The 14,149-nt window shown below is 46.1% G+C and overlaps 1 protein-coding gene across 1 annotated transcript in view; it reads right to left on the bottom strand.

The window, feature by feature from the left end:
• Positions 1 to 14,149, bottom strand: part of EXOSC10 (exosome component 10) — a 289,910-nt gene that overhangs the window by 204,205 nt on the left and 71,556 nt on the right. Inside the window, exons 6-11 of the mRNA XM_086921318.1 lie at positions 11,480 to 11,588; positions 11,294 to 11,369; positions 11,044 to 11,154; positions 10,788 to 10,931; positions 9,652 to 9,842; positions 5,543 to 5,699 (exon numbers count right to left, since the gene is read on the bottom strand). Of these exons, the coding sequence (XP_086777444.1) occupies positions 5,543 to 5,699; positions 9,652 to 9,842; positions 10,788 to 10,931; positions 11,044 to 11,154; positions 11,294 to 11,369; positions 11,480 to 11,588 (788 nt within the window). The remainder of the gene's footprint in view (positions 1 to 5,542; positions 5,700 to 9,651; positions 9,843 to 10,787; positions 10,932 to 11,043; positions 11,155 to 11,293; positions 11,370 to 11,479; positions 11,589 to 14,149) is intronic.

Raw genomic sequence — 14,149 nt, 5'->3', positions numbered from 1 at the left:
GTCCTCAGGAGCCACGCTGACAGGCAGAGGCTTTCTGGTTCTGGGTGTAGAACTTGTCCCCCTTCCATGGAGAGAAGGGCTCTTCTTTTTGGGAACTTGTGTGCTCTGCCCTGCGCCATCTCCATAATCTGGGAGTACCAAGTCTGCCTCGCCCATTGGGGAGCCACCAGGATGAGAGTCATGTTGCTCGACCTGCACTTGTTCAGGACTCTGGGGATCAGTGGCGTCGGTGGAAAAGCGTAGGCAAATTTCTTTGACCAGCTTATCCATAGGGCATTCCCATGGGACATTGGTTCCTGTTCCCTTGATGCAAAGTGTTGGCATTTTGCATTCCGGCGTGTTGCAAACAGGTCTATTGTTGGTGTGCCCCACCTCCTGAACAGGTTCTCTGTCTCTTGGTTGTTCAGTTCCCATTCGTGGGACACCGATGCTTGCCTGCTGAGCCAATCCGCTTCCACATTGTCCTTCCCTGGCAGGTGTATGGCCAGCAGGTCTATCCTGAGTGGGATCGCCCATCTCCATATTTCTTGAGCCAAGCTCGACAGAGGGAATGACTGAGTCCCCCCTTGCTTGTTGATGTAAAACATCGTTGTGGTGTTGTCTGTCTGTATCAACACCCTTCTGTTGTAAAGGTGCTTTTGGAAGGCCTTGAGGGCCAGCAACACTGTTCTCAGTTCCAGGTAGTTGATGTGCTTGACCGCATCTCCTGGGTTCCACAGACCCCTCACTCTGAGCCTGTTCATGTGTGCGCCCCATCCTTTCTGGGATGAGTCTGTGGTGATGGTCACAGTTGGGTCCGGTGGCGTTAGAGGCTTCCCCATCGTTATATTCTCCTTCGTCCACCATGTCATCTCCTCCTGCACATTGTGCGTAACAACCACTAGATCTTCCCAACTTCCTTCTGCTTGTGACCATTGTTGTTGCAGCCACTCCTGTAGTGGTCTCATCTTTAGGCGAACATTGGGGACCAGGTGGATGCATGACGCCATCATCCCCAAGATCTTGCTCACCGTCCTCACTGTCAGAACTTGCCCCTTCTGGTAGTGACGTTTCTCCCTCAGCAGGCTGAGTGTTCTCTTCTCGCTGGGTGTCACTCTGCATTCAACAGTGTTGATCAGGGCTCCCAGGAAGATTTTTACTTGTTCTGGGTCCATGGAGCACTTCCTCCAGTGGATGGAGAAGCCCAGGTTCGTGAGCGTTCTTGTGACCTGTTCTGCGTGGGCTTTGCACGTCGTGTAAGAGCTTGCTTTCACGAGCCAGTCGTCCAGGTAGGGGTACACGTGTATACCCTCCCTTCGCAGGTGTGCGGCCACCGCCGCGAGGCATTTGGTAAAGACCCTTGGTGCTGACTTGAGCCCAAAAGCTAGGGTCGTGAACTGATAGTGGTCTTTGTTCACCTTGAATCTTAACAAGTGTTTGTGTTTCCTGTTCATGGGGATGTGCAGGTATGCGTCTTCTAGGTCTATTGTGGACAAGTAGTCCCCGGGCCTTATTTGTGGGATGACCTCTTGCAGGGAAGTCATCTTGAACTTTTGAGTTTTTACGTAGGTGTTCAGGAAGCGTAGGTCCAAGATGGGTCTTAGGCTTTCGTCCGCCTTTGGTACTAGGAAGTAGTTTGAGTACACTCCCTTGTTCCGTTCTCTTTGCGGGACTGGCTCTATGGCCTCTTTGAGGAGCAGTTCTTGAGCTTCCTCCTGGAGCAGGCGCAGTTCTCTGCCCTTGTGAGCCCTTCTCTTTGGCCTCCTGCTTGGTGGGTATCTTTCCAACTCTATGCAGTATCCGTGTTGTATAATGTTTAGTATCCACTTGTCTGTGGTTATTTTTCTCCACTCGTGTAGGAAAAATCTCAACCTTCCCCCTACTGGTGTTGTGTGTTCTCTTGAGCCGTGTCCGTGTGAGCCTCTCCTTAGCTGTAGGTGCTCTCCCCCCGGAGGCTTTGGGTGGGTGATCGCCTCCCTCTTCGTGGAGTCATTTTTGGGGGGGTTGATCACCACCTCTCCGTCTTTGGCCCCGTCCGTTTCCTCTCCCTCGAAAGGACTGGCCCCTATTCTGGGAGCTCCAATTCTGCCTCTGTTGACCCTGTTGCCATTGGTTGTCCCCTTGTTGACCATGGTGGTGCGACTGATGCGAATGTGATTGCTGGTTTCCACCTCTACCATTTGGTCTCCTCGTGGGGGTGCCTCTCCGCATCCCCCTGAATTGTAGGGCTCCCATTGATTTGGCTGTCTCATTGTCTTTCTTCAGCTGGGTCAGTTTGTCATCCACCGCTGTTCCGAACAGCGTCTCCCCATTGAAGGGGGTGTTCAGGATGTTGTTCTGTACTTCTGCCTTGAAGCCTGATATTCTGAGCCAGGCCTGCCTTCTCTCAGTGATACCTATGGCCATCAGTCTGCTTGATGTTTCTGCCCCGTCTAGGGCCGTCTTCAGGCATGCGTTTGCTATGTCCTTTCCCCCCTCGACGAGGTGGGCTGCCCTCTGCCTGTACTCCTCAGGCATGTGTTTCAGCAACTGGCTCATCTCATCCCAGTGCTGGTATTGGTGTCTATTCAGGAGTGCGTTGGAGTTTGCCATCCTCCAATGCATGGCCGCATTCCTTTCTATTTTCCTTCCAGTGAGGTCCATCCTCCTGCTTTCCTTATCAGGTGGTGGACCAGATGTGGTTGGCACGTTGGCCCTTCTCCTGGCAGTTGCCGCGATAATAGAGTCAGCTGCCACGGTGCCCTGGATATAAGGGGGGTCCCCGGAGGAGAACTTGTATTTCTTCTCAGTCCTCGGGGTCACCGACCTGCATGTAGCCGGTTCCTTGAAGGCTTCAGCTCCTTGTGCCGTGACGCTCTTCAGCATGGGCAGGAAACTGCTTTTTGTCTGTGAGGGGAGCAATGTTTCCAGCAGGAAGTCTGCCTTTGTCTGTTCCTCCAACTTTACATTGTAGACTGTTGCAGCCTTCTTGACGACTTCATAGTAAGCCCCGATGTCGTCTGGCGGCGAAGGCCTCGACGGATACGTTTCCACAGGTTCCTCGGGGTTATCGGCCTCGAGATCCTACCATTCTTCGTCTAACGACGCCGAGCATTCTGAGTAGTAGCTCTCGCGGAGGTAATCTCCCTCCGAGCGGTAGAAATCCTCATCTTCCCCTTCATCTGTGGGGTTTGGAGTTTTCGGCGGCTCTTCAGCCTCGAAGTCCTCCTGCAACTCTACCTCTTCGGCTGGCGCTGCGGTGCTCGAGGCGGCAGTCGCAGTCTTCGAGGGAATCGAGTAGTTCTTCATTTTCTCGTCGAAGTCTCTCTTCCTCTGGAGCATACTCTCCATTTCGGCCTCGAGCCTTCTTCTCTTTTTCTCCATCTCTGCCGCCTGCTCGGCGTCGAGCTTCTCGGCTGGTCTCTTCGACGGCGCCTTCGACGTGGAGGCCATTTTGAGCGTCTTCTCGCTCGCGGGTCCCTTCTCGAGGGCCTGCTTCGACGACCGATGCTTTTCGCTGGTCTTCGCCATCCGGGAGTCCTTTTCGAAGGATCCGCTGGGCTTTTCGGAGGATGCAACTTCGGACGTCGAAAATTTCGTCTCCGGTGCTCCTTTCGAGGACTTAGCCTCTGTTTTTCGGGGTTCTCCCTCAGGCTTTCTAGGCCCTGTCTGGGTTTTCGGGGTCATAGACTCTCCTACCTTTATTGAAGGTCTCACATCGGTCTCTACGACCGTGAAGTCATCTGGTCCCTCGGCGATGTTCTCCTCTTCCTCGGAGGAGGCACCCAGGTCGTAAAGCGTCGGCGTGGTCCCTTTCCCTTGCATCGTCTGGTGGGCCACCCTCTGTCTCTCTCGAACTCTCAAAGTCTTCGGCGTGAAGACCGAACAGGCGTTGCAATCCTCGCTGGAGTGGTCGACCGGCAGGCAGAGGTTGCAGACTGGATGCTGGTCCTTCTGCGCGTACTTGTGGTGGCAATTACGGCAGAACTTGAATGGAGTGTTGTCCATGTGCTCGGTCAGGGGGTCCCCTGCCCGCTCCTTCTCCTTGGCTGTCGAAAACCTCGATGTTTTCTTTCTCCTTCTCCATTCTGGTTCTAGGAGGTCTTCTCCGACCTTCCTCGGTCCTTTTTCTTCCAAAAACTTGTGTATTTCCTTCTTTTCTCCTGAAACTTCTCCGGAGCTTCATGCGACGATCCAGACCCAACGGCGGAAAAAAGAATCTGAAGATGGCGCCCAAGGGTGGGAGCTTCCACAGGAAGCGTGCCGACGTCACGAAGGTGCACCAAATGGTGGGACGTCGACGCCCACCTGGGCTACAAAAAAAAAAAAAAAAAAATAAAAAAAGACTACGAATCCGGACCCAACCACCAGATCGCGGAATAATGCACAGCATAGTGAATCCAGAAAGATTCACGCTGCAAAAATAAGAGCATGGAAGCTGTGTTTTTGTAATGAATTCTTGAAAGGATATACATAGGTCAAGTGTATGTTTCATTTCAGCAAGCTGACTCGCTGTAACATTGGTGCGCATTTAGATACACTTGTGCTAATAACTCGGCTTGAAGCAAATATAGTGCCAACATTATTAATGGAGGATATGGAGTAAGGGCCAGAGTTGCTGACTTTGGAGTTGGAGAAACCAAGGTTCGAGTGTGTCGTTTGCTCACCATCCTGTGATTCTGGGCAAATCACCTAATCTCCCGAGCCTACTAAAAAGGAACGTGTCCGTGTGTAAGCAACTGGTGCTTGTTTATTTTAGAAAATAACATTTATAGCTAAACCAAAACAACAGTCCCTTGCACAGGCCGACAGTATATATTAAGTATCATTGACAATGGCTCAAACTCTAACAACTGGAGACCTATTGCATTGCAAATGCTTGTTTCAGACTGATATGAATTAGAGACAGAAACTGGCTGTGGTTGTGAAGTGCTAACTACTGATTTCTAGCCAAGACTTGATGCAGAGACTGTCATATAATCAGGTGAAGGTGTTAAAAGTCTAATGGCGTTTTCTGCTGCCTACTCCTTCTCTTCCACCCCTCCCCCATTCCCATGTATGTTTTGAGTCAGTCTGAACATAAAGTGGGCCTTTCAAGGTTGGTGAAATGAGGATTATACATTATACATTACACATTTATACCAGGGTGTTTTCTACCTTATGGTATGACTACAAAGTCTGTTGTATTTCACTGCTTATTGAGTTTACTGATTTAAGCTGTAGCCGGTGTCTTATGACTAAATAAAAAGGTGTAAACCTAAACCCATCTCCTTATCAGAGCTTGTCACCCCTTTACAATGTGATGCTCACTCAATGAGAGTCTCCAACTTACGTAAAGAGTGTAAATTAAAATAAGGAGATGCATTCTCAGGGTTGTACATTTTCAACACTTCAAACCAGTAGGAAGAATGTGCCATCGAAATTAAATCCTCTTAGTGGAAAAAAAAGTGTTTACGGATGTACAATGCTATCTACAGATATGATATTTAATTGTGGTGCTCTCATCGGTCTGTGAAAATGTCCTAGTTGATGACCAAGTTCTATTCCTTAGCTTATGCTCAGCACACTGATCGTCTAAGCTTACCTTCAAACACAGATCTTTACTTCTTTGCCACACAGCCTGAAGCAGGTTGGGTTGCCCGTTGCCACTCTCCAAGAGTGCTAAACGCATTTTGTCATAGATGTACAGAAGGTAATGAGTGTCGGCTCGGGCGTACTGCATCATTTCTTCCGGCAAAGGGCTGAAACAGAGAAAACATGATCACCTCACGATCAGGCTAGTAAAGGTCCATACCATACCCCAGGGCGGACACCTGAATACTCCAAATACAAGCTCTAATCACCCCTCTACGATGCTCCTCTTCCAATCACTTCCCTAAGACATCCAACACAAGCGCTCATCAAAACCTCACTGAAGAGTTTATCCTGAAAAGTTCCTCCCAATGCTCTGCTCTCAAGTCCTCTGAAAGGCACCCTTTTGCAAGTCCCTCAGAATGGTCCCCAAACCTGGACCTATGTACCGCTCAGTCTGACGCTCAATGTTTGCTAGCATGTACGAGATAAGGATCCACTTGATAGCCCAAAGCAGTGTCACAAAATCTACCCAACATGTACTCCAAAGAACCCTATCCAACAGCTGTTGCAAGTCTATCCATTGCTTCCTACTGCAAACTGTATCCAATGTTTCTCTCCACAATACTGATCAGAGAACTTCTTTCTTCAAGCAAAAGCTATTTGCATTACTTGTGCCATGGTATCATATTTCTTTTTTCTACCATATATTTTCCAACACTGGAATCACCCATCTGTGATTACTCGGGATTTGCACCACATTTCAAAGCAGTCACTCTTCAAAACAGATTAGCTTTGAAAAAAGGAAGTACACCCAGTATTACATCAACTCTTTGCTATATTGCCACAGATTTGCAGTCCAAGTGTATTGCACCCGCAACTTTATGGAAAGGTTAAAGGCTCTCTTATGTAAATATCCTTCAACCAATCATAACTTGGTATATGGCCTATCACGGGTGAAATTGTTGCATGAGGGTGGCTGAGAACACTGTAGGTTGTAAATGGAGAATACATTGGGAGAAGAGTTTACTGTCTCCATTGTGTAGTGCAGGTTTCCTCTACTCAGTGAAGTACCACACCCCCACCCTGCCCTTTGCCTGGGATGCTTGTTGCGAACTAGGTGAGTTTATGGCTACATCAAACTTGGATACACCTCTGGACTTGGACGAACTCTGCCTGATTAATCTGTGCTAAATTTCACATAGAGCATGTGAAACCCTGGCTAAAGGAATTAGATGAGCTTCCTACTAACAGGGAGATTTTGAATTCTGAAAAAGGCACTTTTTTTTGGCATTCTGACCCATCATCGATGCCTCCACATCCGGCTAAATATTTGCAATCTATCCCAATTTATCTTGCCTGGAATACTAAAAGACAGCACAACAGTGTACAGCAATTAAGTGTGGGGGACAGAGAATTTCCTAGTAATTGTTCTCTAGCTGGCTGTTGAAAAGCCAAATTTCTCAAGACTGCTGTTTCAGAGACCAGTGTGGGAGAAGACAAGGTAGCTAATGAGAATCTGCAATACCCACATATTGGACCAATTCAGTAACTACCCATTATGGAGGCACCTTCAATGGACTGAGGCACGCAAGAGTTACTAGATCCCTGCAGTCCAGCTGGCTTGGATAAAGATAAGGAGCATGACATTGTCCGGTTTGTGGAGCTACAGAGGTGCTTTATTTTGAGGAAGTTCCCAAACCACCATATACTTAAGTGACCCTATCTGCACAGTTCCGGCCCCAGAGAGATTCAAAACTCTTTCCTATAGACCCCTGCCTTTGGAGTGGTTTTCCACTGGCCGGAGCTGGTTGTATGGATTCTTGGACTGTTCAATAAATGTTTTAACTACTGTGATTCCACAAATATTTTGCAGTTTGGGCCTTGGATTGCCCCCAATGCCTAGCTTTCATAGGGAACAAGGCAAATAGAAACAAGCCTTGGCTTCGAGAGGTTGACCTTAGTTCTGAGCTCCCACTTCAAAAACTGGTTACCAAATGACACTTTAACTGGAATCTGCTTGAACTGTGAGTACAAACTACTGCATGGCCTTTGACACTATGACCAGCGATAAAACAGCTCATTCCCTTCACAAGAGTTGACCTATTACTTGGGAGGTGGGAGCCCTAGACCACTTTATTAGTAACTCTGAGGCTTCCACCTGCTGAGTTTTCACCCATAGACCACTGAAAAAGAAAAACTGACCTATTAGAGCAACCCTGCTAAACAATTTCTTTGTCTCTCTCCTTTGCCTTACAGACAAAAAAATTGTTAATAAAAGGATAAATCTTATAAAAGTCCCTAAGACAACTGAGATATCACAATCATTGCCCCGGGAAGGTGCAATGACTTTCTACTTGGCTTTGTTTACCTTAGTTTTTTTTGTTTGAGTTATTTTACACTTCTGCAAGTCAAGGTACCAATTGGTTTTGGAATAAATTGCACTGGCTGGGCATTGGGAATATTGAGTGCTATTTACTGCATCAGAGTTTTTAACCACATACACCAACTAGTTGTCCGACTGCTCAACTGCTCTACCCCAGGAAGTCAAGTACCTAAAGGCAGTGGCTAGCCAACTTACATGCAAGAGTATTTGGGCCACAGGACACCAGGATAACGGTCAGTACCTGCAGAACACACTTCAGTAACAAGTGAATACCCCATGCACTCAAGAAAAAGCCTTGCACATCTCAAGTCCTACCATACGCTTCTTTCTTTTGTTAGGCCTGACTATCCGGTCCCCCTACCTAACACTTTACCATGCAAGACATACCCAAACTTCCCACGATTCCTACCCAACATCCTTACCCATATAAATGCCAATCAACAGCCCACTCAACCAGCTATACTGAATGCCTACTCAATAAAAGTCCTTCTCAAACAATCCCGACAGGTCCCATCCCAATGTACCCTGCAAAACCTCCACAGGTTACACTGCAAGCCTTATTAAGGCCTTCAAAAGAAGCCCGCTCAAGGTCCTTGACAAAAAAGTATTTGCTAACCAAGTTCCTCAAAAAGCCTGCTTAAACCACTCCTCAGAGGCTTCTCAAAGAATCCCCCTTCCCCCCCAATCAGCAATCTACTTCTTCCAAGCTGGATTTGTATGAATCCAATACCTTTACAAACATATATGCAAATGTTCTCAAAGGTCTGCTTATAAGCCTTTACATAGACTAACAAATCTTCTCAAAGACCAACAAACTTTCACACAGATAAGCAAAAACATTCTCAACGATTACCAAAAGTTCTCCTTATCCATCTACAAGCATTTTTAAAGCCCACAATCAAGCTTTCCTAAATCCACTGCACACAAGCCTTTATTTTTACTTCTACATAAGATTTGCCCAAAACTCACCCAAGCCTTCCTGAAAACCACAAACCTCACCCACACAAGTGTTTTACAACTGCCAATTGCATGACCACAGAATACCTCTAACATGAACCACTGTCTAATGCTCCCTTATACAAGCTATCCAAAACATCCTTGCATAGCTCCTCACCTAATCCTCCAAAACGATAACTTCCATAGTTTTCACAGATAGAGAACCCTCATAACCCACATGTAAACATTCTCCAGTACCACAATAAAAGAATTCTTGAGGACCAGCACATAAAATTCTTCTCTAGGACTGTACCAGCCCCGATGAAGTATCTCCAATTAAAGTTTCCAATTTCCCTCCAGGCAAGCCTTAACTCTATGAGGCTTTCACAGTACTATCACACAAGTCCTTTGCTAAATCACCAACATACCAGTCTCAACGCACCCTTTCCCCAAGAGCCCCCATTAAAATCTTCAACACCCAAACAAGCTCTTTAACAACATCACAACCAGTGCGCTCGAAATCCCAAATACTTCACTCCCACCCCTATAGGCATGCCCATACAAATCACAAATGTTTCCTCAATGGTGGTCCACGTTTCTATTCTAAATTCGCCCAGTATTGCTCACTAAGAAGCTTTTCCAAATCATCTACACACAAACTTCGCCAACTGGCTGCCCAAAATAAAGCCTGTACCGTTATGCATACAAGTCTTTCCAATTGTAACTTGCGCAGTTTGTTTTCCTAACTTGGCATATCCCTCAATGGTCATCATTAGCATCAAATGTCTTTGGTATTTTACCGGATCCTCCAATCAGCCAACTGGTATCGTTTGTCAGACTGCACATCACAATACAGCTTCAAGAGGTGATCCAGTGAGTGACGTCCAAGATTGAGAGCTCGGGCAGCCTGATGTGTATCAAAAATATTCACCAGGTAGAGCCCAAAGTCCTTCTGAAGCCACTCCACATCAGAATCAGCTCCATGCAATACCTAGAAGGTGGATACAAATATTCTTCAATGCGTTATATGGAATGGGGAATCAGACTCAAGCTCTGAAAGTTAAAGAGGGAAATTAAGTGGTGTAACCTTGAGAGAGAGCGCGAGATGGAATAAAACTGATCTACTCCTTTTCACTCCAAACTTATGCACTACCAAACTAATCAAGTCAATTTAATCAACTCCAGTTATCTATAAAACGTTCATGTTGCAACCTCTAGTTGTCCAAGTAGTGCCCAAAGTATGACTATTGACACTAGAGCGACTAAAGTACCACTGCTTCATCTATTATTACTACTACAACAGATACCACTCCTTCAGGTTCAATGTCTAGAGGTAAAATACTAAACACTAGTTTTGCTTGTTGAACTCATACTAGAACTACTTCAGTTATTTCATTAAAACCATTACCAGGACCAATAAAAAACATAGAACTATGACTACAAGTACTTCTGTAGGTTATTCCGAAATCGACGCAGGTACTACTATTAGATGCGTCACTTCTAGTGATACAACCACAATTAGTAATACTAATAGGCGTGACACTCCTATTGATTTCATTAGTATTTATTACCACTGAGACTCAAATTAACCCTTCATAGTTTATCTTGTTCTGTTTTTGCGTAGTTCTCACAAGATCTATGAAAATGTAACTCTATACAACTTCCTCAATGTATGGATTATTCTATGAAACTGACCCAATCTAAAAGGCAACTACTTTGAAAAGGAAGCAAGGATACAATAAAGCATAAACATTTCATGGATTCATATCAAAAAGAGGATACCAAATAGATAAGCAAGAGTACAATGAAGAGACTAGAAAAAGGATGGAAAGTAAATGATATACTGGTGGAATTCAGAGGGACAAAATGATCTAGGAGAAAGAATTTGAGTAATCAGAGGAGTAAAAAAGACTGTGAATGAGTGTACATAGCTGACCTTCACCACGCCTGGATCTGTGAAACTCTCATTCAAGATATAGAGGTCGCTGCGGAGCTCCAAGGTGTCAATAATGAAATCCTCAGTGCGTGTGGAGATCTGCATCAGGCAGGTGAGTCCTAGGAAGCTCCTGTAGGAGTGATGCTGCAGAGAATGGAGAGCAAAGAGGAGAACGGAAAGCAAAGATTGCACATTTATGGACAATTGTTAGTCTGGAGAACTGCCATGGGAGTAAACGGGGGAGGGCAAGACTCACTTCCAAATCCAGAGCAAATTCAGAGCAGCCCAACAACTTTTCATTCAGTTCCACCAGATCATCGAGGGTTGAGATGTAGTGGCATGGTGTCTGCTCCAAAGGCTGGTACACCTGCAGAGAGTAACAGTGGCATGAAGCTTGCTTTTCAAATGGTGTTCCAGACCCCCCCCTGCCCAAACCTGCAGGCCACCCAGGAAATATAATTTAGCTTAAAAGTTACCTCTAACCTTTTTACATGTGAGGCTCTCACCTGAAGCTGCGGCTTTTGAAGCAGGGATTCTGCTGTTTTGAAGTGATCCAGCTCATACTGATATGGATGGCAGAACCTAGAAAAGGAAATCAATGTTGATCAGAGGTGCTATATGGTCACACCACCCACCTCAAACTCAATTGAACCCCTGCAGTCACACAATACTTCTTTCATGAATTTCCGTACATGTCCTGCTCATCACGCTGCAGCCTCTGCTGATGAATGAAGTCAGCCAATGCTGGCGGAACATCAAGGTCCTCCGGTCGTTTTTGCTGTCGTCTGCGGTTTGCCAATACTAGTGTAGGAAGAAGGACAGTGAAAGCCTGGATATGTATTTAACAAAGGAAGAGGTATGGAGAGAGTGCGGAAATGTAACATACCTAAAAAGAGAAAAGATGATGTGGCCACATGACTTACATAAAAGTGCTCTGGTGAGAGTTCAGACATGTAAATTACGTTACATGGACGCCTTTTTCTTTTTTTTTTATTTAACGAATTCATGATTTCTAAGTTGCCTCCTCTATTTGCCACCCAGAATCCTCTCAGCAAACAAGTGGAGCTTATCCTTTATGAAAGGACAGGCAATATTCTGATTTTTGAAAAAAACACAGTCGTGAACACAATAACAAATCCTAAATCCCAGGAAAAACACACACAAATTAATACATTAAATGTTGTGACATGTAGACAATATTAATGGAAACCAATCATGTTGTTTGGATACAAAATAGTATTTATAGTTTATTTATATTATTTTCTTCATTTTTGTTTGAAATTTCTTTTATAAAAAATATACATATAATCAATAAAAAGTTCTGTGCCATACAATTTATGTTTCAAATAAGAAAATGTGAAGACAAGTCAAGAACAACGAAGAAAAACGAAAAAAGGATCACAAATGACTAAGTTGTTAAGTAGGGCTAGTGGAGTCAGCAAAGCTGTGGATGGAAACTCTACAATCGTTTCGGCTATTGCCTTCTTCAGGAGTCAGTCATTTGCAATAGGTCAAAGAAATACACAACATTGAAAAACATATGAAAAAAACCATGTCACAAACTGTAATATCTTATTATACAGTGTTATAAATGCATTATGTTACAACCTGGGCTAAGGTCAAATTATTATACGTGCAAAAAAGGTCACATTTGAGATACAGTACAAATAGAGCAGCTGGATTCTATAGAGAATATTTAGCTTGATTACAATCATAAACATCTGATGCATATTACAGTGATACTACATACATACATTTGATATGGATTACTATCATTTTAGTCATAGTTGCTAATTACAAGGGTGTAGGAGAGTAGGGTCTGCAATCCTATGATCACCCCAGATTTTTGCTTTTTGCTTCACTGGTTTACGACTTCCCTGGCTGTGGGCCTGCTAATCAGACCCACAGCCTAGCTGTTCTCTCACTAAATTGACACGTGTACCTTAGGTGCATATACCAATTGGTACTGGGCCACCTTATCAGACCCTGTAACTCAGGGCATAGGTGTACCCAGGGCCTACCAGGGGCTGCAGCATGCATTACGCCACCCCTGGCTGGCCATCTAAATCTGACACAACTGGCTGCACGACAGCTGGGGCAAGGTGGTGTAATCACTCTTTGCTTTAGATATAGTATACCTATATCTAACCCTAGAAATGGACACATAGATTCCTATCAGTCACTCCTATGGCAGGCCTTAACAATCCTGAAGGCAGAGTGCGTGGAATTATGCGAGATGGTGCTCTGGCATGAGCTGAGCCCTTCTGCAGCTTGCGGAACAAAGTCCTAATAGCTGTTCTATGAGAACGCATACCATATACTCTTAAGTGCATTATAATCCTTGCGGTTATATGCCAACTCTGGTATCGCTTTATCAAAACATGTCGAGTAAGGTGTCATACGAATTGGAATACTAACCCCTCGCCAATTCCGGCGACGGGGTTAGCATTCCACCCTTCTAGAGGGACACGACATGTATGTAACTGTGAACCCCGGTTAAAGTTAACTCGAGCCTCAGCATCACAAAATGGATGCTGCCACCACAGACACAAGTCTGACCTCCTGCTGCTGGGAGTCCTTCCAGCAAGGAGAGCTTGGACAAAGGGTTTCCTGTCAGGGGCGGTGCTAGCACCAATCCAGACAGGGTTTTGTGTATACTGGGCAGGCAGGGCTTTAGAGGAAGGTGACCGCAAGTGGCACCCCGGTGCTCACTATGCATAGGCCGGCTAGAACCAGTTCCAGGGGCACACCAGCCCCTGAGCTGGGGAAAGTCCGGCATGGAAGAGGGGTGTAACCACCCCCCTTCCTGGTCCCACCCATGGGCAGGACCTAGTCGCGTACCAGCCCCTTTCTTTAGTATAAAGGTGGGAGCGGGGACCCTTCCAAATTAGATCATCTTTGAATCCTGAAACTACCTTCTACGAAAGGAACTCAACTTCTTCTCAAGATTTCTCCCTTGTGACTAAGGAGTAGTCACCCTGCATCTGCGGGCACCAACTAAGAACACTGCGGTTTGCTGCACGACCTTCCTCCGGAACCAGACCGACCAGCACGACGAGACCCGGCTTCCCTGGCACCTCTGACCTCTACCTACATCGTCAGCTCAGCTGAGATTCGTGGGTGTGACGAGACCTCGAGGGACCGGCCATCTTCAGAACTGCACGACGCTTATCCAGCACGACCGCCGAGGGATCCTCGAGTGAGTGCTTTGGGGTTTGAGAAGCCCTATCCCTGAGCAGCTCCAGCACAGAAGTCCAGCCCCCCCAGCATCCACGAGATCTGCGTGGGGCCCTTCTGCTCTTTGCTGCTCACCGCGTTGTCCGGCCACTTGCCTGCTGGCTTGTAGCCCTCTTGACGACGAA

The sequence above is a fragment of the Lissotriton vulgaris genome, chromosome 5 (assembly GCF_964263255.1).
Source record: "Lissotriton vulgaris chromosome 5, aLisVul1.2, whole genome shotgun sequence".
Classification (NCBI taxonomy): domain Eukaryota; kingdom Metazoa; phylum Chordata; class Amphibia; order Caudata; family Salamandridae; genus Lissotriton; species Lissotriton vulgaris.
The sequence above is the reverse complement of the archived record's forward strand: the minus strand, read 5'-3'. Positions and strand labels throughout refer to the sequence as shown.